This window comes from Lissotriton vulgaris, chromosome 12, assembly GCF_964263255.1.
Source record: "Lissotriton vulgaris chromosome 12, aLisVul1.2, whole genome shotgun sequence".
NCBI lineage: Eukaryota > Metazoa > Chordata > Amphibia > Caudata > Salamandridae > Lissotriton > Lissotriton vulgaris.
The window spans coordinates 228,218,087-228,243,749 of record NC_141700.1 but is presented as its reverse complement, the minus strand read 5'-3'; the positions used below and the strand labels follow the sequence as shown (position 1 = coordinate 228,243,749).

The 25,663-nt window shown below is 48.2% G+C and overlaps 1 protein-coding gene across 1 annotated transcript in view; it reads left to right on the top strand.

Moving 5' to 3' along the window:
* Window positions 1-24,158, top strand: part of TK2 (thymidine kinase 2) — a 286,208-nt gene extending 262,050 nt beyond the window's left edge. The window contains exon 10 of the mRNA XM_086947721.1: window positions 21,391-24,158. Within this exon, the coding sequence (XP_086803847.1) occupies window positions 21,391-21,489 (99 nt within the window). The 3' untranslated portion in view covers window positions 21,490-24,158. The remainder of the gene's footprint in view (window positions 1-21,390) is intronic.
* Window positions 24,159-25,663: the final 1,505 nt, after the last annotated feature.

The window sequence follows — 25,663 nt, the reverse complement described above, 5'->3', positions numbered from 1 at the left end:
TGCGGCCCCAGAGGTTCCGTTTTCTGGCATTGTAAAAATGCAGGGTTTGCAGAGTAGGTCTCCAAGGAGACAAAGATTAGGTGCACAATATTTTGGAACACTGTATCCTTCAACGTTGAATAAACCAGAGCTTTACATAGGAATCTCTTCCTACTGAGTTCGGGCGGATTTTAACCTTTCACCCACTCCAGACGTCTATTGGAGTATTTACGGGAGAAAGGGGTGTGAAATATGCACGACTGAGTTACTCTAAAAGTCTTGCGTTAGTTTATCGCCTTACCAAACGTTTGGGCGCCATGTAGTGTAGTTCCTAGTTTCCCACTAGGCCCTGCGCATTGGAATAACATAAACAGTAGTATCGACGTGGAACTGCGGATATTCCAGGCCTCCACTGACTATGCTAAACTTAATTGGGTTGTGTTACCAACTAGCTCAGAGGTCACTGGAAACTTTCTTCTCTGCATAGGAAGTGATCAGCTTCCTTGGCACAGACAAGAAGGGATTCAGCTTTCCAACAACCGTGCAACATGACAACTTTGCTCCTCAGATCAAGAGTCAATCTCTAGGATCGTGTGAAACAATAGACATGTATTTCACTCAGTCAGTCTAGTGCAGTTTACTTTCACGAGATGTAGAGAATAGAGAGACGGGCGTTTATCAATAAAGGGTTAACATTTATTGAACAGTCTTTCTTCTCGTACAAGAGAAATGTATTGCCACAATTGCAATAATTGTTATTATAAAAAGTACGTACAGTAAGATAAGTATTGCGAAATAGAACTGTAAAAGCATTGATATGGTTTCTTAGCCATACAATGGTTTAAAAGTAATAAAACATATATACAGTCATATATACATTAGGCTAACATACTCAACTGGTGCCTCTAACTAAGCCTACCCCAGTGTGCCTGACCTAAGCCTAACACGTGAAAGGGGAGTAAGTAAGTAGCTTTAAGTTAAGTTGGTTTTGCCAAGGTTTGTTTCAAGAATTCTCGTCTAAGGGTTTAGTCAACACCATACCTCTGAATAGAATGATGGAGGATTGGTATCTCCTTCAGGGGTCTCTCTCGATATCCCAGTCACCCGCGAGGGTAAACCGGAAGCGCCGGGACTGGATTTCTCTGCACGAGAAAGGCAGCGGCTTCTCTTCAGCGCGTCGAGGAAGGAGGGGGGACAGCGTCCGCGGGCAGCTGGAATCTGCTGGATGTCTTCGCAGAGGGACGGCTGTTCAGCTCCTTAAGCGTACTGCACCATAGTTCGCGCTTTGGCGGCGATAATGGTATCAGCAGCTTCACCACCACAGGATAGCAGGCTGCAGCGACAGAGTGCTAGATTTACCAACACGGGGTCGTGCAGGCAGCTGGCTTCAGTAGCTCGTACAACAGGCATTGCTTAAGGCAACGTTGGTAATATTTATACCTGACAGGTGCCGGGTTTGACGCAAGTTTGCTGGACATAAGACGTCAATTAAAGATGTCACTAGGAAGTGATAGTTATCAGTTGCTCATTAGAGTTCTATTACTAATCAAAACATAGCAAGCGGGGATTTCCAGGTTTGCTGAGTTTTTATCTTGTTGAAAAACTCGGAGTGTTATCTAGGAATATCAGATAGTGACTACTGCTCTGTCATTGCACTAATTGGTCGCAAAGGAAGTGGCAGAGGGAACTATGCTGGAATGTGGCTCTGTTCGAGGCCAGAGATGACTTTTCAGAAAATCGCACTTGAACGGTTATGCCAATATAGGGAATAAATGGATTTATAGCCGAATAGGGGCATAAGGTCACAGTATCGATCAGGAACCTAGATAAACACGCAACAATATGATTCAAGTCTGATAAAGGCTCATACAAATTCCTCAGCGGGATGTTCCAAAACTCGTTCTGCTGGATGAATTTGCAAGTGTTGTTGAAATTTGAGGGGTGGCTATACTGTTGCCGAGGATTAGGAAGAACATGTGGTGCGGGATAACCCGAGAACTGGGGGTATGCATTATGGTTAGCCCAGGACGGTGTGTAAGTAGAACTGTTGTATGCTGATTGTGAATAGGCTTGATACATGGCTTCTGGGTTGATCTGGGGCCCATTAAATCTGTGGTTGAAGTTGGTCCATTTGAGGGGATATGGGTTACTTATCGGGCGTGATTGACCTTGTAATTGACCTTGTGGTTTAACCAGGGACTCGGGGTAGAAATAACTTAGATTCCTCGTGGAAATACCACCATCATAGTTTCCCACAAACCAGTCGGTGAGGTGGGAAACTACCCTGTGATCCCTGAAGTTAATAATCACGATATCTCCCTCAATCTTTTGGGCGGGGACCCACCCACTTACATCTACGAACAGAGATAATATCACCATTAAGATGGACCGGAAGTGGTCTGTTGGTCTTCAACCAAAAGATGACCTTATTCTTTAGATTAACATTACTTTCCCTATTACCATTTAGGAGAGGAGGCACACCTGTCATAATAATAACATAATTAGCAGACTCGGGTGGAAGATCTACCATATTCCTGCGATTTAGATTGGGTCTAGAAGTGGGATTGACCGACTTGGCTACTCCTGTGTTGTGGGTTGTCTTACTTCCCACAGCCGGTGGCTTGGTACTTGGTACGCTCGGCTTATCTTTAACAGTATTGGAAGCACTTTTTGGAGCGGTTGGCCCTTGCTGTGTTTTAGGTTTACTATGTATTGTATTGTTACTGGTAGCTCCAGATTGAATATTCGAGGGAGCAGCAGTAACACTAGGCTTTGGTTGGGGGGCAGGCTGGCCTACCAAGCTCGTGGGTAAAGGTGGAACCCCAGTGAGTAAAAGTTGATCCATCTTTTCACCTAATAGCCTTACACGTTCCAAGATGGGTAACATGTAAGATTTCAGGAGTTTCTCAAAGATATCATAACACTCCTTGTTGAACCCAGTTGAGGTATCCACCGAGGGCGTTGGTAGATGGGGAGACCCAGCGGGAACCTCAATTACAAGAAGTACCGAAAAATCGGTTAACTGCGTGATTTGGGAGGAGGGGTGTAGGAAGGGGGAGGCTCTAGTTGGCGCAGTGCAACACTAGCGACAAGCAGGGACTCTCTCTTCCTCGTCAGGGCTGAGGGTTACCTTCCAGACAACCTCTGCTTACCCTCTAGGTAGTGTGGCTTAAGCAGTCGTAGGCTAATCTTTGGGGCACATAGGGTTAAACACTTGCAACAGTACACCTTTACAACCAACCCACCACACAACGAGACCAGACCGTATTCTTGTAAAAAATATATATCTTTATATAGATTTTAAGCAGGATTGGGAATACAGTCAATAACTTTATGAAGACGGTTGCACGTTACTTAATTCGGGTTACCACAGTTCTTATTGCAGTTCTCTTGAGGCCCGTAGGCCGGTGTTACTCAAAGTTCTTGTGGAGCCGGCGGCTTCCAAGGGATCTGTCCCACGTCGCGTTGCCTTCCCGGGGTCGCTGATCGTTGCGGCTCTTCGGCCGAGCAGGTCACTGGTCGTCCGGGGCAGCGGTGTTCTGTGGCGGCAGGGTCCTTTCCTCGTCGTCTGCTCCGACCCTGGAGGCGGCGGCTGTGCGGTGGTGACAAGTGGCAGTACGGTCCCCAAGTGCAGGACGTACCCAGCCAAATGTCGGTGCAGCTGTGGGCTCACAGCTGGGCTGTCGGGGCAGGCTTACCGACCTTGCGGATTCTCGTAGGGCAATTGTCCGTCTTTGCAGGTGAGTGGCTGCTCGTTGCGCAGTCCCCTCGAGAGCTCGGACCGGACGGGTCCTCCTTTGCTTTGCTCTCGGGCTCCCGGTGCAGTTGCGGTCACGGTGTTCGGGCCAGCGGCGGCTGGTCCTTACTTTGCTTCCGCTGTTGCTTTGGGCCCCGGTCACGGTGGTCGGGAGGTCGTTGAAGCCTTAGAGGAGATTCCTCCGTCAGTGCTGCGGCGATGGTCAGCACCCGCAGTCGCTTTCTTCCAAGGGGGTAGCGTCCACTGGTCCTGGGACGCTGGTCAGGGGGCAAGTTCAGTTGCAAGCCCTTGGAGATCTCTTTTGCAGAGTTTGGCACAAGTAGCACAAAAGTCTTTTCGTAGTCTTTTTGTCTTCCTCTCCTTCAGCAGCAAGGCACCAGACACAGGCAAGAGTCAGCACCCTTCCTTGTCTCTCACGGTCCTTCTCGTAGGGCAGAGTCTTTCTGTGGCCCAAACCGGATCTAATTTTCAAGGAGCAGGGCTCCTTCTTTTATAGGCCAATTCTTTTGTTCTCGCAGGCCAGGGGGGCCTTTGCATAGCCACTCTCAGTTCTGGAGTACCCCCGCGGGTGTACTCCGGCTTCTGCTTTCAGTGTGAGGGGCAGGCACATCAGACGCCCCACAGGAGGTGGAGCCAGCATTGTCCGGACAGGGGTGGCCAGAGTACCTTGTTGATGGGGGCTTCGCCCTTCCTGGGCCAGGTGCCGGCAGAGTCATCCGCCGCTCCCCAGGAGGGTGGAGCCAGCATTGTGGGGGCCGAGCACAGTGACAGTTAGAGTCAAGAGGCACTCCTACCTCCCACTAAGGTGTAATCTGCGCATTCGCCACCTGTCATCCCTCCAGCCCTGTCACTCACACATCCCAGACAGTCAGATACACATACCAGCAGAGGCGGCTGAAATGGTTACGCAAGCAAAGGCTAACTTTCTAAAAGTAGCATTTGCAAACCCAGGATACTAAAATAAACTTGACTACAAGAAATATCTTATCATCCTGAGTTCAGGCATACTAAACATGACTCGCTACCATGCTCCTTGAGCCTGCGGGGATTATAGGGTGTAATAATCCTCACAGCTCAGTCTGGCCTAATGGAGCCGGTAGCCTTCGATAGTGAGATACGGTCTTCGTTGTAAGTCACTACTAGGACATGCCATGCATCTCAGGGCTTGTCCTACCTTGCACCTACAACGCACCCTGCCCGCAGGCCTACCTTAGGGGTGACTAATATGTAGTCAAGGGAAGGGTCGATGCTGGCAAGTGGGGACACTTGCCCAGCGAGCTTGACAGTACGAGACCGCACGCGGGTTCTGCGGTCGCAGTTCCCAGACACATCTTTACGGCTGCTTCGGTGGGTGGCGCAACCAGCGCTGCAGGCCCACCAGCAGTATTGGCATCTACAAGCCCCGGCACTCTCTCGTGCACTTTACTAGGGACTAACAGTAAATCCAATGCACCAATCATGGATACCAATCGTATGTACAATTTACAGTAGGGAGCACTTGCACTGCGGCACGGATCAGCCATGGCGCAGTGCCCTGAGTATCGGAAAACCAGCAAAACATCGGAGGCACATCAGCAAAAAGTGGAAGGGAGACTCACGCCAAGGTGCCAGGTCTAACATGTGTCCCCTCCAGCTGAAATGTGGGGGGAACTACCCTTCCCCAGGGGGTTCCACATCACTAAGGCGGAAAAATCTGGACAGACCGTCAGCGTTGGCGTGATCGGTGCCAGGGCGGTGTTCCACCGTAAAGTCCATACTCTGTAGAGAAATGGACCACCTCAACAGTTTCGGGTTCTCACCCCTCATTTGCATTAACCATCTGAGGGGCCTGCGGTCCGTCTGAACTCGGAAGTGAGACCCAAACAAGTAGGGTCTTAGCTTCTTCAGCGCCCAGACCACAGCAAATGCTTCACGCTCTATTGCACTCCACCTACTTTCCCGTGGAAGTAACCTCCGACTTATGAAGGCTACGGGTTGGTCAAAGCCCTCCTCAGTCATCTGTGAAAGAACAGCCCCTACACCATGCTCTGAAGCGTCTGTTTGCACAATGAACTCTTTGGAGAAATCGGGGGCCAGGAGCACGGGCGCCGTGCACATGGCAGTCTTCAGGGTGTCGAAAGCCTTCTGACAGGTGTCAGTCCAAATCACATTCCTGGGCTGCTTTTTCGAAGTCAGCTCTGTCAAGGGGGTCACGATCGTGCCATAGCCCTTGACAAACCTCCTGTAATACCCAGTGAGCCCCAGGAAGGCTCTCACTGCAGTCTGGGTCTTGGGGGGTTCCCAAGCCAGGATGGTTTCGATTTTGGGTTGCAAGGGGGCTACCTTGCCACTCCCAACTTGGTGTCCCAAGTACACCACTGAACCCTGCCCAATCTGGCACTTGCTTGCCTTGATTGTGAGGCCTGCTCTGCGCAGGGCCATCAACACTTCCCAGAGGTGTCGCAGGTGTTCGGGCCAAGTGCCGCTGAACACCGCGATGTCATCCAGGTAGGCGGCACTGAACTCGTCCAGCCCAGCCAACACCTGGTTGACCAATCTCTGAAAGGTGGCAGGGGCATTCTTCATTCCAAATGGCATAACCCGGAACTGGAAATGCCCATCTGGCGTAGAGAATGCCGTCCTCTCCTTTGCCCCATCGGTCAAGGCGATCTGCCAGTACCCAGACGTCAAATCAAACGTGCTGAGGAACCGGGCAGCCCCTAGCCGATCAATGAGCTCGTCAGCTCTGGGGATGGGGTGCGCGTCAGTCTTCGTGACTGAATTGAGTCCTCTGTAGTCCACACAGAACCGGAGTTCGGGTGTGGCTCCCGGCGCAGCAGCCTTCGGAACCAAGACCACGGGGCTGGACCAAGGACTGCTGGAAGACTCAACCACCCCGAGGGCAAGCATCTTGGAGACCTCCTCCTTGATGCAGGCCCGTACCCTGTCAGTTACCCGGTAAGCCTTATGCTTCACCGGTAAGCTGTCTCCAGTGTCCACATCATGGACGCACCAATCTGTGACACTCGGAACCAGGGAAAACAGGTCTGGAAACTGCCCCAGCAACTGGCGGCAGTCCTCCTGTTGTTCGGCGGTCAGGGAGGGTGAGAGGTTAACTCCGTCCACTGACCCATCCTTCTCACAGGCCACCAAGAGGTCAGGAAGAGGCTCCGACTCCTCCTCCATTCCGTCATCGGTTGCCAACAACATGCCCACTTCGGACCTTCGCAAGTGGGGCTTGAGGCGGTTGACATGTAGGACCCGCAAAGGGTTCCTGGGCGTCTTCATGTCCACCAAGTATGTCACGGGGCTCTTGCGCTCCACAACCTCAAATGGTCCTGTCCACTTATCTTGAAGGGCACAGGGCTCCACTGGGGCCAGGACATACACCTCCTGTCCAGGCTGAAGCTCGACCAGAGTGGCATTCTGATCGTACCACCGCTTCATCTCCTCCTGGCTCGCTTCCAGATTTGCCTCGGCAAGTTGTCTGAAGCGTCTGGTTTGGTTTCTGAAGGCCAGCATGTAGCTATATACATTCTGGGGAGGTTTCCTGGGAGATTGCTCCCAGCCTTCCTTTACCAAACTCAGTGGTCCTCTCACGGGGTGGCCGTACAGCAGTTCAAAGGGGCTGAACCCTAGGGACTTCTGTGGTACCTCGCAATATGCAAAAAGCAGGCATGGCAAGAGGACGTCCCACTTACGCCTCATCGGACCTTCCAGGCCCATGATCATGCCTTTGAGGGTTCGGTTGAATCTTTCAACCAACCCGTTACCTTGGGGATGGTAGGGTGTGGTGAACTTGTATGTTACGCCACACTCCTGCCAAAGGGACTTCATATATTTCGATATGAAATTGGTCCCCCTGTCGCTCACCACCTCTAGAGGGAATCCTACTCGTGAGAAAATTCCCATCAGCGCACGCCCCACCACGGGAGCCGTCACTGTCCTCCGAGGGATGGCTTCAGGGTACCGGGTGGCATGGTCCACCAAGACCAGGATGAACCTGTTGCCCATGGCTGTCTTGGGGTCCAGAGGCCCAACGATGTCAATACCCACTCGCTGGAATGGCGTACCGACCACAGGGAAGGGTTGGAGGGGAGCCTTGTTCTTCCCTCCCGTCTTCCCACTTGCCTGGCAAGTTGGACAGGTTCTGCAATACGCATCGGAACTCTTGTGCATTTGGGGCCAGTAAAAGTGGGTGACAAGCCTGTCATAGGTCTTGTCCATCCCCAAATGTCCTGCTAAAGGCACATCATGAGCCAGACCCAGTAGGAAGGCTCTGCACTTCTGGGGTACCACCAGCACACGGGCTGACCCAGGTTCAGCAGCCTTAGGCTCCGAATACAGGAGGTCGTTCTCCCAGTATACGTAATGTGTTTTGGCCTGAACACCATTGGCCTGGTCTGCAGCCTGCTGCCGCCTACCCATGAGAGAAGGGCATTCTTTCTGCTCCCTGCAGAATTCCTCCCTGGAGGGTCCTCCTTCTTGCTGCCAATGGGTCAGCTCAGGCAGGTCCCCCAGTTCGGCGATCTGTTCCCCTGTAGGCTCCAGGGCATCCCCCTCAAGGTCTGCCTCCTCCTGGACCGTAGGAACTTCAGGGGCCGGTTTCCCGCGCCCCCTGCGCCTTCTCCCTAAGGCCGGTTCCTGGGCCTCTCCATCAGGCCCCAGGACCTCTCGGTCACCCTTACTGGCTGCCATCGACCGGGTGGTCACGCACGCCCAGTCAGGCAGACCCACCATCCGCAGGTGAGTCGCTTTCTCCACCTTTTCCCAAGGGGAGTGCTCCAAGTCGTTCCCTAGCAAACAGTCAACAGGCATGGTTTTTCTCACACAGACCTGCAGAGTACCAGAGACCCCCCCCCACTCGAAGGGAACTTGAGCCATCGGACACTGACTCTCAGAATTATCAGCGTTGATAACCCTACAGTAGGCATGGGGTACAACCTGCTCTTGAGACACCAGGTGCTGCCTCACCGCAGTCACGCTGGCTCCTGTGTCTCTAAGAGCCTCAGCTTCCTTACCATTGATGATCACCACCTGCCCATATTTCTTAGTGTTAGAGGGCAGGTAGTTCGTAGGGATCATCTCGCTGTCTCCTAACGAGACCAGGGTCATGTGAACGGGATCTCCACCCCCGGGACCATTATCTCTTCTCCCAGGTGAACGCTAGTCACCTGTCGGGGCGGAGCACCAGTGGGTGCAGGTTTTCCAAATAGGCGACACTTGGGGTCACTGGATATGTGCCCAGGCTCGCCACATTTGAAACAATTGAAGGGCCCCTTCGGAACAGGTTTACCTGTCGGGGCCCCATTCTGCTTCGGGGGTGGGGGAGGCTGAGAACCCTGCTGCGGATTCCCCTGGGAACTACTTTGGGGGCCTTTTTGGAACCCTTTCTGTTTTCCCCCCTTGTCCCCCCCACTCTTCTGCTGGGGACCCTGCCCACTCTTGGCGGAATCTCCCACGGGACCCTTGTGGACCCTGGTGCTGAGCCAGCGGTCCGCCTCCTCAGCAAGCTTCCTCGGGTTGGACAGCTTGCTATCGATCAGGTGTTGGCGTAACTCAGGAAAACAGTGATCAGACAAGTGCTCCCATGCAATTAAATCAAAGAGACCTTGAAAATCATTAACTTTGTTACCTTTCACCCAACCATCCAGTGCTCTGCAAAAGTAAGTCACATACTCCACATACGTATTCCCAGGCCGCTTAGTACATCCCCTAAACTTCTGTCTATACATTTCAGGGGTAAGCCCGTACCTGTTTAATAAAGCTTCTTTCATGTGGGCATAGGATCTCTGATTCTCAACGGGCAAATCTAGCAAGGTATCTCTCCCTTCGCTAAGGAACCTTCCCCACAACCCCGCTCCCCAATCCTTGTCAGGGACCCGGTGGGAGGACATGGCTACCTCGTATGCCCTAAACCACTGTCCTATGTCATCCCCCTTAAAGAACTCCTTAACTACGTCCTTCGGGATGTGCACTCTTGACTCTACCTGCACTGGCGATGTGCTGCCACCAGAGGGAGGCCGATCCAAGTCTCTCTCCTTGAGACTTATCTCCCTCATCTTGATTTCGTAATCCATCTGGTGCTTTCGCTCTTCCAGCGCCATTCTTTTGGTTTCCAGCTCCAGCTGGATTTTCATTTCTGCCAACTTTCTCTCGTGATTCCGGGTTTCCTTCCTGTCCGCCAGCTCCTCTGGCGACAGGCCTTTACCCAAGCTGTGCTCGCTGTCTTGCCTTTCTAGATCGATCAGATCCCCAAGCGCATTCTGCTCCTCCGTCGTATTCTGCTCGGCGAGGACGTCTTGCTCTTCTGGGGTCTTTCTGGACTCCACCCAGGCTTTCAGGGCCTTGTAGAGCTCCGGCTTGTTTTTGCAACTAGCGTGCGGAACCTTTAGTTTCCTACAGAAAAACTTCAGCTCCATCTTTGAGTACTTGTCCATCTTTGCGGCATCCCACTCTATCTCCAACACCTCGGAGGTTGTGGACTCCGCTCCATCCAAGCTCTTTGTGCCCGGCATGGTTTCTGCGCTCGGAATCTTCTTTCAGCAAAGTTCACAAATCAAAGTCTGTGGCTAGTAACTGGACCGTAATCCTTGTGTAGTGGTCAGAAGCTCAGGTATAACTATCGCAAGTGTAAATTCGAAATCCCACCACTGCCACCAATGTAGGAAGGGGGAGGCTCTAGTTGGCGCAGTGCAACACTAGCGACAAGCAGGGACTCTCTCTTCCTCGTCAGGGCTGAGGGTTACCTTCCAGACAACCTCTGCTTACCCTCTAGGTAGTGTGGCTTAAGCAGTCGTAGGCTAATCTTTGGGGCACATAGGGTTAAACACTTGCAACAGTACACCTTTACAACCAACCCACCACACAACGAGACCAGACCGTATTCTTGTAAAAAATATATATCTTTATATAGATTTTAAGCAGGATTGGGAATACAGTCAATAACTTTATGAAGACGGTTGCACGTTACTTAATTCGGGTTACCACAGTTCTTATTGCAGTTCTCTTGAGGCCCGTAGGCCGGTGTTACTCAAAGTTCTTGTGGAGCCGGCGGCTTCCAAGGGATCTGTCCCACGTCGTGTTGCCTTCCCGGGGTCGCTGATCGTTGCGGCTCTTCGGCCGAGCAGGTCACTGGTCGTCCGGGGCAGCGGTGTTCTGTGGCGGCAGGGTCCTTTCCTCGTCGTCTGCTCCGACCCTGGAGGCGGCGGCTGTGCGGTGGTGACAAGTGGCAGTACGGTCCCCAAGTGCAGGACGTACCCAGCCAAATGTCGGTGCAGCTGTGGGCTCACAGCTGGGCTGTCGGGCAGGCTTACCGACCTTGCGGATTCTCGTAGGGCAATTGTCCGTCTTTGCAGGTGAGTGGCTGCTCTTTGCGCAGTCACCTCGAGAGCTCGGACCGGACGGGTCCTCCTTTGCTTTGCTCTCGGGCTCCCGGTGCAGTTGCGGTCACGGTGTTCGGGCCAGCGGCGGCTGGTCCTTACTTTGCTTCCGCTGTTGCTTTGGGCCCCGGTCACGGTGGTCGGGAGGTCGTTGAAGCCTTAGAGGAGATTCCTCCGTCAGTGCTGCGGCGATGGTCAGCACCCGCAGTCGCTTTCTTCCAAGGGGGTAGCGTCCACTGGTCCTGGGACGCTGGTCAGGGGGCAAGTTCAGTTGCAAGCCCTTGGAGATCTCTTTTGCAGAGTTTGGCACAAGTAGCACAAAAGTCTTTTCGTAGTCTTTTTGTCTTCCTCTCCTTCAGCAGCAAGGCACCAGACACAGGCAAGAGTCAGCACCCTTCCTTGTCTCTCACGGTCCTTCTCGTAGGGCAGAGTCTTTCTGTGGCCCAAACCGGATCTAATTTTCAAGGAGCAGGGCTCCTTCTTTTATAGGCCAATTCTTTTGTTCTCGCAGGCCAGGGGGGCCTTTGCATAGCCACTCTCAGTTCTGGAGTACCCCCGCGGGTGTACTCCGGCTTCTGCTTTCAGTGTGAGGGGCAGGCACATCAGACGCCCCACAGGAGGTGGAGCCAGCATTGTCCGGACAGGGGTGGCCAGAGTACCTTGTTGATGGGGGCTTCGCCCTTCCTGGGCCAGGTGCCGGCAGAGTCATCCGCCGCTCCCCAGGAGGGTGGAGCCAGCATTGTGGGGGCCGAGCACAGTGACAGTTAGAGTCAAGAGGCACTCCTACCTCCCACTAAGGTGTAATCTGCGCATTCGCCACCTGTCATCCCTCCAGCCCTGTCACTCACACATCCCAGACAGTCAGATACACATACCAGCAGAGGCGGCTGAAATGGTTACGCAAGCAAAGGCTAACTTTCTAAAAGTAGCATTTGCAAACCCAGGATACTAAAATAAACTTGACTACAAGAAATATCTTATCCTGAGTTCAGGCATACTAAACATGACTCGCTACCATGCTCCTTGAGCCTGCGGGGATTATAGGGTGTAATAATCCTCGCAGCTCAGTCTGGCCTAATGGAGCCGGTAGCCTTCGATAGTGAGATACGGTCTTCGTTGTAAGTCACTACTAGGACATGCCATGCATCTCAGGGCTTGTCCTACCTTGCACCTACAACGCACCCTGCCCGCAGGCCTACCTTAGGGGTGACTAATATGTAGTCAAGGGAAGGGTCGATGCTGGCAAGTGGGGACACTTGCCCAGCGAGCGTGACAGTACGAGACCGCACGCGGGTTCTGCGGTCACAGTTCCCAGACACATCTTTACGGCTGCTTCGGTGGGTGGCGCAACCAGCGCTGCAGGCCCACCAGCAGTATTGGCATCTACAAGCCCCGGCACTCTCTCGTGCACTTTACTAGGGACTAACAGTAAATCCAATGCACCAATCATGGATACCAATCGTATGTACAATTTACAGTAGGGAGCACTTGCACTGCGGCACGGATCAGCCATGGCGCAGTGCCCTGAGTATCGGAAAACCAGCAAAACATCGGAGGCACATCAGCAAAAAGTGGAAGGGAGACTCACGCCAAGGTGCCAGGTCTAACAAGGGGCAAGTTTGTTGATCTATACCTTTTCTTTTAACCCCACCCTTTTTCCTTTTCTTCCTGGGTGGAGGCAGACAGCTCGTACATTTCTAGAGGATTTAGATTCAGAAACAATATTAGAATGGGTCTGCGAGTTCCTTCCCTGAGCTACACTTAAACATGAATGATTAGTAAGGGTTGAATGTAACTCTGGGGCAGCAATCTGCTCAACATGATCAGTAAAATCAATAGAGCTACTCTGGACAAGATTAGGACTATTATGTCGACCCTCGCTATTCATAGGGGAGCAAACAGGAGAACTATTAGGTACACGAAAAATACTCGGTATTTGGTCAGTACTTGTTAAATCCAAATCAATAATCGTTTTCCCTTGTACTGCCATATCTTGGGAATTGTTAGGTGCAGGCTGAGTGGTCAACAATGTTTGTTTCAGGAGTTCAATAGAACGGCGACGATCAGCCCGCTTTTCTGCTAGAAGAAGTTCTGTATCAATCTCCTTAGTGACCTTGTCCAAGTATTTATCAAGGGGCCCCTGAAATGAGGCACCCGCACTTAATGGAAGGGAACTAGTCATATTCACAATAAGATAAAAGATAACCACAAGAGACTAGACCCTCTGACAGCATGCACAAAGGCTATGTAACAGAGGATAGTATAACACACAGTTACTGGATAAAAGATAGAGACCTGGCCCAGCCCGGCCTCCTTTGGCCCCGGACGGCCACAGACGGTCCCGCCCTTGTCCCGGGCTTCTCCCGGCGCGCTCCCGCGAAGCGGTGGCAATGGTCGCCTTTAAACACAAATGCTGCTGGCTAATAGGCTGATGGACAGGGGGGTGTGGCCAGCGGGGAGAGCAGTCCAGGTGTGGTGGATTGGGCGTGCAGGGGCTCCTGGACACTGGAGTCCCTGCCTGTGTGCTCGCAGCCCCGCCGACGCTCTCACCTGCCCCCGCCTCTTCAGGAACACTCCCACACGACCAGCCGCCTCTGCCAGGCAAAGCGCTGCGGGACCCGCGAAGCGGGTCCGGCGAGGTGGTAATCGCTTTCCTCCGCCGCTTCCTTAGATGCAGGGATTTCGCTGGATTAGGACGAAGATCCGAGGGTCAGTTCTGCACACAAATGGTCCCAAATAACTGGAGAGAGAGGCAGATTTTCTATCCGTTTGGTGGGGGCGTGGCCAGCGGGGAGAGCAGCCCAGGTGTGGTGGATTGGGCGCGCAGGGGCTCCTGGACACTGGAGTCCCTGCCTGTGTGCTCGCAGCCCCGCCGACGCTCTCACCTGCCCCCGCCTCTTCAGGAACACTCCCACACGACCAGCCGCCTCTGCCAGGCAAAGCGCTGCGGGACCCGCGAAGCGGGTCCGGCGAGGTGGTAATCGCTTTCCTCCTCGGCTTCCTTAGATGCAGGGATTTCGCTGGATTAGGACGAAGATCCGAGGGTCAGTTCTGCACACAAATGGTCCCCTATCGTAATGGGAGGTGATTTCAAAGTCTGTTTTAAACCTTCCCTACTTATTGATGACATCGGCAGGGAGGAGGATGCGGACTGGTGCATCCCGGAAATCGATATTCCCCCAGTTAGGCACTAGACAAAAGTAGTCTTCCAAGTGATTAATGAAAGACCCTCTGAAATCAGAGGGCCTTTCATTAAAAATTGGTGTGGGAAGGCCAGTAAACCAAAAAAGAATGAGCGGTTTGACTTGCAGGTTTTACAGAGCACAGGCTGTGAGTGCAGTGCTGCATGGTGCTGAAATATGGGGCCACAGCCAAGTTGAAGATCTACTTACCCCTGAGAATTCTTTTAGAAGATCTTTGTTAAAGTTACTGCCGAGCTCCACTGTTTCATCCTTACGCTTGGATCTAAATCTATGTACGATAAGCAACAGTCCCAGACTGAAACCCATCTTGTATTGGCTCAAGCTTTGGTCTAACGAAGAGCTGGCCCACTCTAGAGCAGCCTTAAATGACATAGCCAGCAGGCCCCAGGCGTTGCATATTCCTTGGCTAAAATATATACAGAGTTCACTAACTATGTTAGGTCTGGACAAGTTCTGGTCTGACCCTAGCACAATCTCCTCAAGCGCAGTTTTGCTACTGAAAAAGCCCTTCTGGCCAACTGTGCAGAAGACAAGCAGTAGTATATCTTCCCCTGGGTCTTCCACTAATTCCTTTCTGAATATTCAAATGGATTATTATTTTAAGGAATTTCTTGATTTTTTTTTTTCAAGCTCCGCTTACAAGAAAGTTTTATTTTCAGTTAAGAATGGACACCCTTCCTTAAGTCTCTTACAAGAACACTTGGGCTAATTCTTTGGCTAGCAAAGACCTCTGTCCTGTGTGCACTGGTCGCTGTGAAAACGCTGAGCACCTTCTTTTCTTCTGTACTGCGTATAAAATCCTGTGAGCTAAATGGACTAAACCTCTCTGCTTGAAAATGGGGCCAGACAATATCAGGAGGCTTCACAAATCTTTAAAACTAACTCCAATCCAACAATGGTGCTCCCTGTGTCTAGCTTCCTGCACGCTGCTTGGTTTATAAAAGTATATGCATGACCATATAAAGTTCGAGCCATGGACTAGATGCAACTTATTGTTTAGACCTAGGGAATGCTTAAGCAGGATCATTTATTGTCTTAAATTGCTAGAGCTTCTTTTTTTCTTTTTCTTCAGGGTTCGCAAAGAATGAGTAATAGTTGTTTATACATTGGTGTTTATATAGCTAGCCCCTTCTGTCTGTATTTTGAGAGTGAAAGAAAGGCAAGAAGGAAAGGACAGAAAAATTAGTGATGAAAACAAAAGAGGTATAGGACAGGCACAGAGAGAGAAACAGTTGCTGTACATTACATCTGGCATCAGCTATAAATTACATCTGACACACTTTCAGGATGTTTGGGTCCGCATGCAGGCCCAACCGGGCTATAGTAGGGAGCAACACTTTGGGTCGAGGACCGATACGTTGTTAGGGCATCCTAGCTGTTTATGGGGGTTCATAAGAGTCTAGGTAAGTGCCCAGAGCTTCCCACATCCCTCTGGAGGACGATTTCCAGGTTGAGTACTGTATCGCAATATTGTCCGCTTCTCTGAGATGCGTGACCCAGTTGATCCAGCTTTTGTAGCTGGTCTTGCTTGTGTCTTTCCAGTTGGTTAGGACCATTTTTAGGTCTCGGCCTGATCCAGCGCATGCACTGATCTCGGCCGAAACATTTAGTAGCTTTGAGAAATGCTACTTTGCCGGCGATCAGCTTGCTAGAAAGCGCACAAGAGTGCGCATGCGCGTTGTAGCAAGCTGATCGCCGGCAAAATAGCACTTGCGGTGACGCGCATGCACACCACTCGTGTCAAACTCACGTTTTTTTTTTTACGCTCGTCTCTAAATAGTCAGCCGATTCCACAAGTCGTTTTGCCTCTTGTAAGAGATTTAATAATCCTAGTTTCAAGTTGGACAAAAGCCTTTCAGAATGCTTCTCCTTGTCTCTTGCAGGCCTCCCTTTCTAGCAATAGCTGTCAACGCAAGCTGTGAAGTTGTTATACTTTTAAAATAACAGACGCTATGAGAGCACAACTAAGTTCTAGGCCATGATCAAAGGTAAAATAGACTACTTTGATATTGCTGAGTTCATGCCTGATCTCATTGACGCATCTGTTTGTACAGTGAATTCCAGCAGCACTGTTCACTTAACAACTGCATTCTTTCCTTCTCTCAGAGCCCTTTGATAGGAGCAATGTGTGTGTTTCCATTATGGACAAGCAATTGATCAAATGCAAGCCATGGGTCAATCTGATTTGCATATGTCTGAACTGGGGTGGCTGAGTAAGCTAAAGAACGGTGATGGATTAAACCCAGATCAGTTGACTGGGGGTGAGTGTTTGATTTGCTCAAACGCTCCGTCCATCACCCCCTTTTGTATCGCATTGTTCGCCCTAAGTTGACAGGGTATGCTCAGACGTGAGTCCCTTGCTCACTTGGCCACTGGATTCAAGATAGCCTGGCTGATGAGGATTATGAACCTGAAACCGGTCCCAGGATGCTTGTTTCCAGTTCAGGGAAGACATGGCTTGGCAGTTCGGGCTGGACTGTTCCCATGAGGCGCAGGGTCAGACTGATTTGCATATGGCCATGTCTGAACTGGGGTGGCTGAGTGAGCTAAAGAATGGAGATGGATTAAACCCAGATCAGTTGTCTGGGGGTGAGTGTTTGATTTGCTCAAATGCTCCGTCCATCATCCCCTTTTGTATCGCTTTGTTCGCCCTAAGTTGGCAGGGTATGCTCAGACGTGAGTCCCTTGCTCACTTGGCCACTGGATTCAAGATAGCCTGGCTGATGAGGATTATGAATCCGAAACCGGTCGCAGGATGCTTGTTTCCGGTCCAGGGAAGACATGGCTTGGCAGTTCGGGCTGGACTGTTCCCATGAGGCACAGCTTCAGACTGATTTGCATATGGCCATGTCTGAACTGGAGTGGCTGAGTGAGCTAAAGAATGGAGATGGATTAAACCCAGATCAGTTGACTGGGGTGAGTGTTTGATTTGCTCAAATGCTCTGTCCATCATCCCCTTTTGTATCGCTTTGTTCGCCCTAAGTTGGCAGGGTATGCTCAGAAGTGAGTCCCTTGCTCACTTGGCCACTGGATTCAAGATAGCCTGGCTGATGAGGATTATGAATCCGAAACCGGTCCCAGGATGATTGTTTCCGGTCCCGGGAAGACATGGCTTGGCAGTTCGGACTGAACTGTTCCCATGAGGCACAGGGTCAGACTGATTTGCATATGGCCATGTCTGAACTGGGGTGGCTGAGTGAGCTAAAGAATGGAGATGGATTAAACCCAGATCAGTTGACTGGGGGTGAGTGTTTGATTTGCTCAAATGCTCCGTCTATCATCCCCTTTTGTATCGCTAGGTATTTAATATGCCCCGTCTGCCAGGCCAACCCCGAGTCCCCTAGGATGTCTTTCGTGCAATGAATGTTTAGTGGTTTACGTTCAGATTTGTCCTTGTTTAGCTTATACCCTGATAGCCTGGAGTATTCTGCTATCGTGGTCATCAGTGCTTCGATTGAGGACTTCGGCTGTTCCGTTACAATCAGTATACCGTCTGCATAGGCGGCTAATTTTATTTCGACGCCATTGTTATCGACCCCTTTTATGCTAGTTTTTAGCTTTATGACCTGGATGAGGGGTTCAAGGGCCAGTAAGTATAGCACCGGCGACAGTGTCTGGTCTGGTTCCTTGTTGCAGTGTAAAAGGGTCAGAGAGTGTGCCATTAACTATGATATGGGCTGAAGGAGCATGATATAGGGCCATAGTCATCCGTATGAAGCCATCCCCCAAGGTGAAAGATTGCATGCAGCGCTCTAGGAAGGCCCAGGAGACTTTATCAATGGCCTTCTCAGCATCTAATGCTATAGCTACTGCCGGTTCTGTTTTAGTGGACACTTGTTCCAATATGTGGCAGAGAAGTCAGGTGTTGTCGTGAGACAATCGGTTGTGCAGGAATCCGACCTGGGAGTTACTTATTATTTTTGGGAGAACCATGTTTTGTCTAACTGCCAATATCTTGGTATGGATTTTACAGTCCACATTGATGAGGTCTGTAGTTTTTTGGTGATAGGTGATCCTTACCCTCCTTTGTGATGACTATTATATTAGCTTCTGACATGGATTTAGGAACTTCCCCCTTAGCTGCAGCCTGGTTATAGACCTTTTTCATGGTTGGTTTGAGCTGGTTTATGAACGTCTTGTAGAAATCAGCTGTATACCTGTGTGGCCCCGGGGCTTTATTTGTTTTCTGTGATTTGACTGCCATTTCAATTTGAGTGGAGCTAATTTCTTGACCTAACCTGATTGTGACTTCGGTGCTTAGCTTCGGAAGCTCAATTCTGTCCAGGTATTTTGTACAGTCCTCTTGGTTGAGGTACTGGTCGTTTTTGTAGAGCTCTGAATAGAACTCCTCGAATGTCTTGAGGATGTCTTTGTGTCTGGTGTGGGTTTTGTTGTTTGAGTCTGTGATAGATGAAACTGCAAAGTGGTCGCGTTTAAGTTTCCCTGCTTTGTTAGCTTTGCATAGATTAAGGGCTTTGCACTTGCTAAACCACAACCCTGCTCTCTCGCTCAGGATTTTGTTACATTCATATTTGTTTTGTGTTAATCTTGCTAGGAGCTTGTTGTCTTGTATAGCGTTTGCATGGGCTGATTCTAAGCGCATGATCTCCTGCTCGAGTTGATTTAATCTCAGGTGTGTATTCTTGTTTATTTTTTACTTAATTCCAACTATTGTGCCTCTGACAGTTGCTTTTAGGGTATCCCAGAGTGTGTTGACGCTAGTCACCCGGGAATCGTTATGGCTTAGGTAGTCAGTTATGGCCTACTCAATCTTTTTTTGTTCTCGGGATCTGATAAAACTTAGTAGTTAAATCGCCACCTCTTGGGGGCGGCTTCGTTATGGCACCCGCTCAGTTTTAGACTGATACAGGAGTGGTCTGATACTAACCTTGGCGCTATTTCGGAGTGTTTGATTAGATGTGTGTGTGTGTGTTCCCAAGATAAGTATGTAGTCTATCCTGGTGTAGGAATTGTGTGGGTTAGAATAGAATGTGTAGTCCCTACTATCCGGGTGTTGTAGACATGATGCGTCTTTAAGATTGAACTTGGTGCAGATGTTTTGGAGTGTTGCGTGCGAGTTAGTGGGGTGGTATAGACAGGAGGATTGTCTGTCCGTTATGTGATCCAGTGGGATGTTAAAATGCCCCGCCATTACAGCCCTGAAGGACGGTCCGTGAAGTCTTCATTTTCGAAGGGGAGAATTGGAAGCCAAAAACGAAAGCAAAGCACCGCTACAAGCAAAGTACACCTCGACCAACCAGAAAGCAAGCAAGAGTTTACATTGACCACATAGAGATGTCAGAACGAAAATTCTACTACATGTAGAAAAAACCCAAACGGCGGTCCTTCCTAGGATCAGAACCTGAAGCATTAAGTGAGCATTGAAGAATCACCTAGAGGGCTTGTAATAGAAGAAGAAAAAAGAAAAAAACTTCTTGTACCAAGAATAACCATCATAAAAATAAGAAATTATGTAAAAAGTGTTAGTGCTTGAAATCGCCCATTGATTAAAACGACTTTCCAGCAGCTCATTTAGAGTGGTTTTAATTGAAAAATTGTCCTGAAGAAGGTGACCATCTATATCACCGAAACGCCGCGTTGACATATTTTTCTTTGTGTAACTGTCCATTGTTTTTAAATCATGAAATGTTTTTTATGAATAAATGTGAGTTTTTAATCAATGATATGTATACAAATATATAATAAATCTCGAAGAAATATTTGATAAATCCTTTTTGTCTTCACACTCTCATTGGCTCCACCTGATTTATGATTCAAATGTTTGAAATTTATTTACCTTGTTGAAATTGTAAATTTGTCAATCCTTATACAACCATTACTACAACCCAGTGTTCCACCATCTCTCTTAATGTGGGATCCCCCAGAGACTGTAGTCTCTTGATTAAAAAACATATGAAAAGGGAACCTTTACATTTGTTTCATAGTACTTAACCCCTCCCTTTTCACCAAAGGGTTTCTCCTTAAGGATGTACCATGTTACAACGCATACCATTACAACTACCTACTATTACAACATGACCATTACAACGCATACCATTACAACGCATAGCGCTTTGAGGTGCTGGATAGTGGTAAGTATAATTTACTATTCTAACTCCAGTCCCCGTGGACACTAGGGAAGGTGTTGGATAGTAAATTATACTTATTCCCTATCCTAGAGCGCCCCCCAGCGCAATGCGTTGTAATGGTATGCGTTGTAAAAGTTGCGTTGTAATAGTAGGTAGTTGTAAAAGTTGCGTTGTAACAGGTGTATACCCTCCTTAATAACTTTCTCAGTGTTAAAATACCCCGCCACAACCATGAGTTTGTTGTGGGGGAAACTGTCTAGCATGGGTGACACCTCCGCCCAGAAGGATGGGTCGTCTGCATTGGGGCCCTATATGCTCGCTACGTGGATCCGCTCCTCCCCCCTCCTCAGATGTGTTACTAGAAGTCTGCCCTCATTGTCGTGGGAATGTGAGTCTATTGTTATGTTTGATCTTTTGGCTATTAAGGTCAAGCAAGACCCCTCGCTTCTTTTTGTCTGCTGGTGAGCAAGCCATCTGTGCAATCCAATTGCCTCTGACTAGTTTGGTATCTTTCATGGATAGTTTGGTTTCCTGTAGGAGGACTATATCTCCTTTAGTTTTAGCTAGGTAGTCTATTATCTTCTGGCCTTTTAATCAATGTATAGCTTTTCTCATAGTTTGCATTGGTTAGCGCATACTATATGATAACTTTTGGCATATTAAGCTTTTGGCAGAAATACGCTAGAATCACAGTGAAACACTTGTTACCTGTTTTGCCTATGATTCTGCATTGTTTTTTAATACTTTTGTCTTCATTTTTACATTTTGTCATGTTTTTGTATCTTGTACTTTTGCCTTCTTTTGTCGATGAATTCATGTAAATTCGAAACAACAAATAAATATTTTTTTTAAAAAGAGGGAGCAAAGGTCAGTTAAAATGTATTCACCTTTTGCTGTCTTCATGCCAACATTTCCACTGATGAAACACTCAATTATGTTTTAGTGATTTTCCTTCCAGCATTGGTTAACTTGTTCTGATATTGAATCTCTTCTTTCGACAGGTGATTAATGCTGATGATGACCTCCAGAACATGATCCGGCAATATGAAGAGCACCGGGATTCCATATTAACCCCAGACAGTATCCAACAGTGTTTGTAAAATGGGGCCAGGAGAAGTGGTGTGGATGACAGACTTTAGTTTCTAATACCTAAACCGATCATGTACTCCATGGATTGACAGTTGAAGGGATACTAAACGAAAATTTGCTTCAGGAAGGAATCCATTCAGAAGGCTAATGGGATGTTCGACTGGACATCAAATATCAAGTTAATAGGAATATTCTGTTACAGCAGACACTGCTGCATTATCGGATCATGTAAGGGAAAATACTTGCATAGCAGAGATCAATTGCAATTATTGGTTCAATTGCTTTATTACCAGGGGATTCCAGCTATACGGAGTCTGTATATTTAAGCAGCAAATCTTTCCCAAAATGAATGTAAAAAGAAATATTTGCATTTCTTTGGAAAATCACATCAAATACTGTTCAGCTACCAACATGGCCGCCATTAGTGATGGTTTTTCTTTTCAAATATGTTTTTAAGTTCTTTGAGCCCGCTCACAAAAAACATAATTTAATTTATTTAGATGAGGCACACTTCTGCTGCCCTTGTGAAGAGACACTGGTACCATTACACTTTGATGCATGATTCTGTCTGTAGGAAAAGTAGGTTTGTTGTGATTGAGATTACTTCACATGATATGGATCCTGCTCCAGAGTGCCTGGTGTCTGCGATGAAGGCAGAACCTGTCATGGATATATCAATCTTGGATTTGAAGCACGTTTCAGACAGGTATTCGTAAAGATTACATTTAATTTAGATAGGGATGTAATTAAGCTATTGGCTTTCATTCCAGATTAAAGTCAGATTTCAATTTCGCTGCTTTTTGCTTCATCACAGAAGGAAATATTTGAAAATAAATGAAAATGTTTAAGTTAAAGACCTTTTAATTTATAGAGATAAATCATACAGGTTTGATTTGTTCTGTTAGAGATAATTATGATTGGAGTATGTTGCCTGCAGGAGTTAATGTTAGCTTGGTTTCCTTGTTCCTAGATTCATGCAAGTGGTTGGTTGAATGTGTAATGGACTCGAGGCTTTAAATGAGCCAGGGATTGAAAACACAGAGGAAATGTGTTAGAGAATGTGAGCAGTCCGTTACCTTGCTTTCGACTGAAGTGGATGTGTATTAATGTAGGAAGCTTTCGGGGAACTCTCAAGCTCATGCTCTGGTTCCAGAATCATTGTTACATTCCGTTGAGAATGGGTACTGCTCAAAATGCTTGTCAATCAGATTTCAGCATTTTCAGTTTTTGACCAAAGTGAGAAGGTTGTATAGTGCCCAATACAAGAGCTTGTTTGAGAACCTAGCCTTGTCAAGTTCCTAACACTTGGGAATACAAGGACTCTTGTCTTGATCTTTATTAGATCCATAGTTTATATACTCAGACATTCACTGTCAGTTTTTAAGCCAATTTTGGAGGTCAACGTAAATTGTAATAAATTTACTGCTGTGAATTCCGCATATGCAGCTACTACCCAGGCCAGGCTTTTACTATTTGAATTTTGTTCTGGTATCTTATGTGAGAGTTGGTCTTATTCAGGTTAAATATTTCCGATTCAATTGTATTTCGCGGGTTCATGTTGTAGAAAAATTGATATCACATGCAGTAACTATGAAGAGTGAGGACAACCTTTTCATTATTTAGCATTTATTCATGGGTCCAATATGTTCCTCTGGCTCCATAAATATGAACTGTTGTGATGTTTGTTATGCTTATATGATTTACATGTCATAATTTTCCCTTTTTTGACAGTATACCTTATGCACATTTTTAAAAGGCGGAAATCACGTTTTTATTTTAAGCAGCAAACTTGATTTTAAAATCATGAGGATCGAGTTTATTAGAATGGCTTTTTTTAGAGAGCCCAATTATTATAGGAAGGTAAACTTCTGTCCTTTGCTATTATGTTTCATTGACTGATCATTGGTTTGGTCTATTTTTTGATTTAAATGATTTTTGGAGCTATGCTCAACCTTCAAATCTCACCAGTAACAGCACTGTTGAAACAGTAGCTGTTCTAGGGTGAAATACCTAAAAGTAAAATGTAAAAGCATGTCTGTGTTTCTGATATTATGCTGTGGGTATTTTTGTGTTTCACTACTGTGACATTTACTGATGTATTTGGGCCGCTGCATTTTAGTAAAGATGTTAATTTAATAACTAATTTATTTTTTTATAATTATCCTCTTGTTCAACTGTATATCGCGCAATGACCTTATCTGAAATTAGATGTTCTTTGTACTCGGTACTTTTATCGTTCATCTAGATACAGACGCAACTCATAATAACTTACAAGTCAATTCCGGAAGTTTGAAAGGACGAGGAGCTTCCCTGAATTTGAGTCTTCAGCAATAATGTTGGGATGTAGTTATGTTTTTTTGTGTTTTTTTTTAAATATACCCTCACATTTAAGGCAGTTTCAGCGCAATATGGTAAGGAGATTTTAATTATAAATGTAGAGCCCTTCTTTATTTTGTATCCTCAGGATAAGGATGCTTACATTATTATGCACAGGAATATTGTTTAGTTATCTAATTAAATTTCCCTTTGTTTATACCATCCGTGTCATTAATTTGTTTGCATGTGGGCCTAGGACCCACTACTTTACTGTAACTTCTTAACATTATTTTCCTTGAGTGCAATGAGACAAATGTTTTGATTGTAAATTGTACAGCATTACAGTATACAAACATAGAAACCTGGAGATGCTGCGGCTGAAGCCCGCCCCTGCCCCTTGCTCTCATCGCTACAGACCTGAGGATTATTTGACATGTCCCAGCTGTGTGTGCTTTTCGACTGAGGCGGATGAGCCTCTGCTCACTCTTGCCTCTGCTCCTCCGGAACCCTGCTCCTTATCAACACCTAAAAACCCCAGCGAGTCCTGTCTTCTTCTCAACGCTCGCTCGCTTATTAAAAATAACATTGTATTCAAGGAACTGGTCTTAGATAAAACACCTTCTTGGGTCTTTATTACGGAGACCTGGGCTAAAGACTCCTCCGGTCCTGATCTGGTTGAAGCGGTCCCTGAGGGCTACTGCCTTACTCGATTGGACAGATCAGGCCGTGTTGGCGGTGGTCTGGCCATTTTATATCAGGACAAATTTCACTGCCACACTATACCCCTTTCTGACCCTAAGGACACATTCCAGGTCTTATACTTTTCCCTCTCTGATTCTGCTAACCCAGCATTTAATGGAATCTTGGTATACCGCCCTCCTGGCCCAAGAGCAGGATTTGGGCTGAAACTGATGCAGGTTCTGGAACCCTATTTTGGCCGACAAAATCTGACCATTCTAGGTGATTTCAATTTTCATCTCGAGCTACTGGAGGCTCACGACACGATCTCCCTGGTAGAAATAATGTCAGCCTGCGGACTCACCCAGCGGGTGAACGGTCCCACCCACGAGCGGGGCACACGCTCGATGGTATTTTCTCCAACGACCCTAGGCTGACAGTTGCCAGCCCCCTCCATCTCTCCTGGTCGGACCATCTGGCCGTTCCCTTCAACATGTTGTATCCCGCACGGGGCTATATTAGAAGGGCCTCGAGCACCACGGAAGTGCGAAGGAACCTCAAAAAGATCAGGGAAGACTCCTTCCTTCCATGGACAACCAGTTTGTCCATTCCTCGGGAGGCAGATACCTCCACTGCGGTCTCTTTATTTGAAAATACCATTGCTGAGGCCATGGAGGAGCTTGCTCCCGCAAGGTCTTGCTATTCTGCGAGGAAAAGACCCTCCGCTCCCTGGTTCTCCGAACAGCTCCGGCTTCGGAGACAGGAAGTAAGAAGGCAGGAGCGCTTATGGCACTCTAGCTGGGCCTCTAAGGACAGAGAAGCCCATAGGGTCCTGCTTAAAAACTACAAACTAGAAGTTATTAAGACCAAGCAGGAATACTTTACGGCACTCACCTCCTCATTGTCATCTCCTAGAGAACTCTTCAGGATTGTCGATTCCCTTACGACCCTTCAGACACCGGATCCTGTGGTTGCCTCTCAGGACCTGTGCAACAAGATAGCTGCCTTTTTTCAGTCAAAAATCGCTGACATCTATGCTGCTTTGGAGGTCCAAAAATCCCTGACCGCCGTCCCCCTGCTGCCTGCTCTCCCTGAGCCCAGTGTTGCGGAATCCTCTCAACATCAGGAATTGATTTCCTTCCCTCCCCTTTCCTGTCAGGATCTTGAAATCCTGCTTGATAAAACCAAATC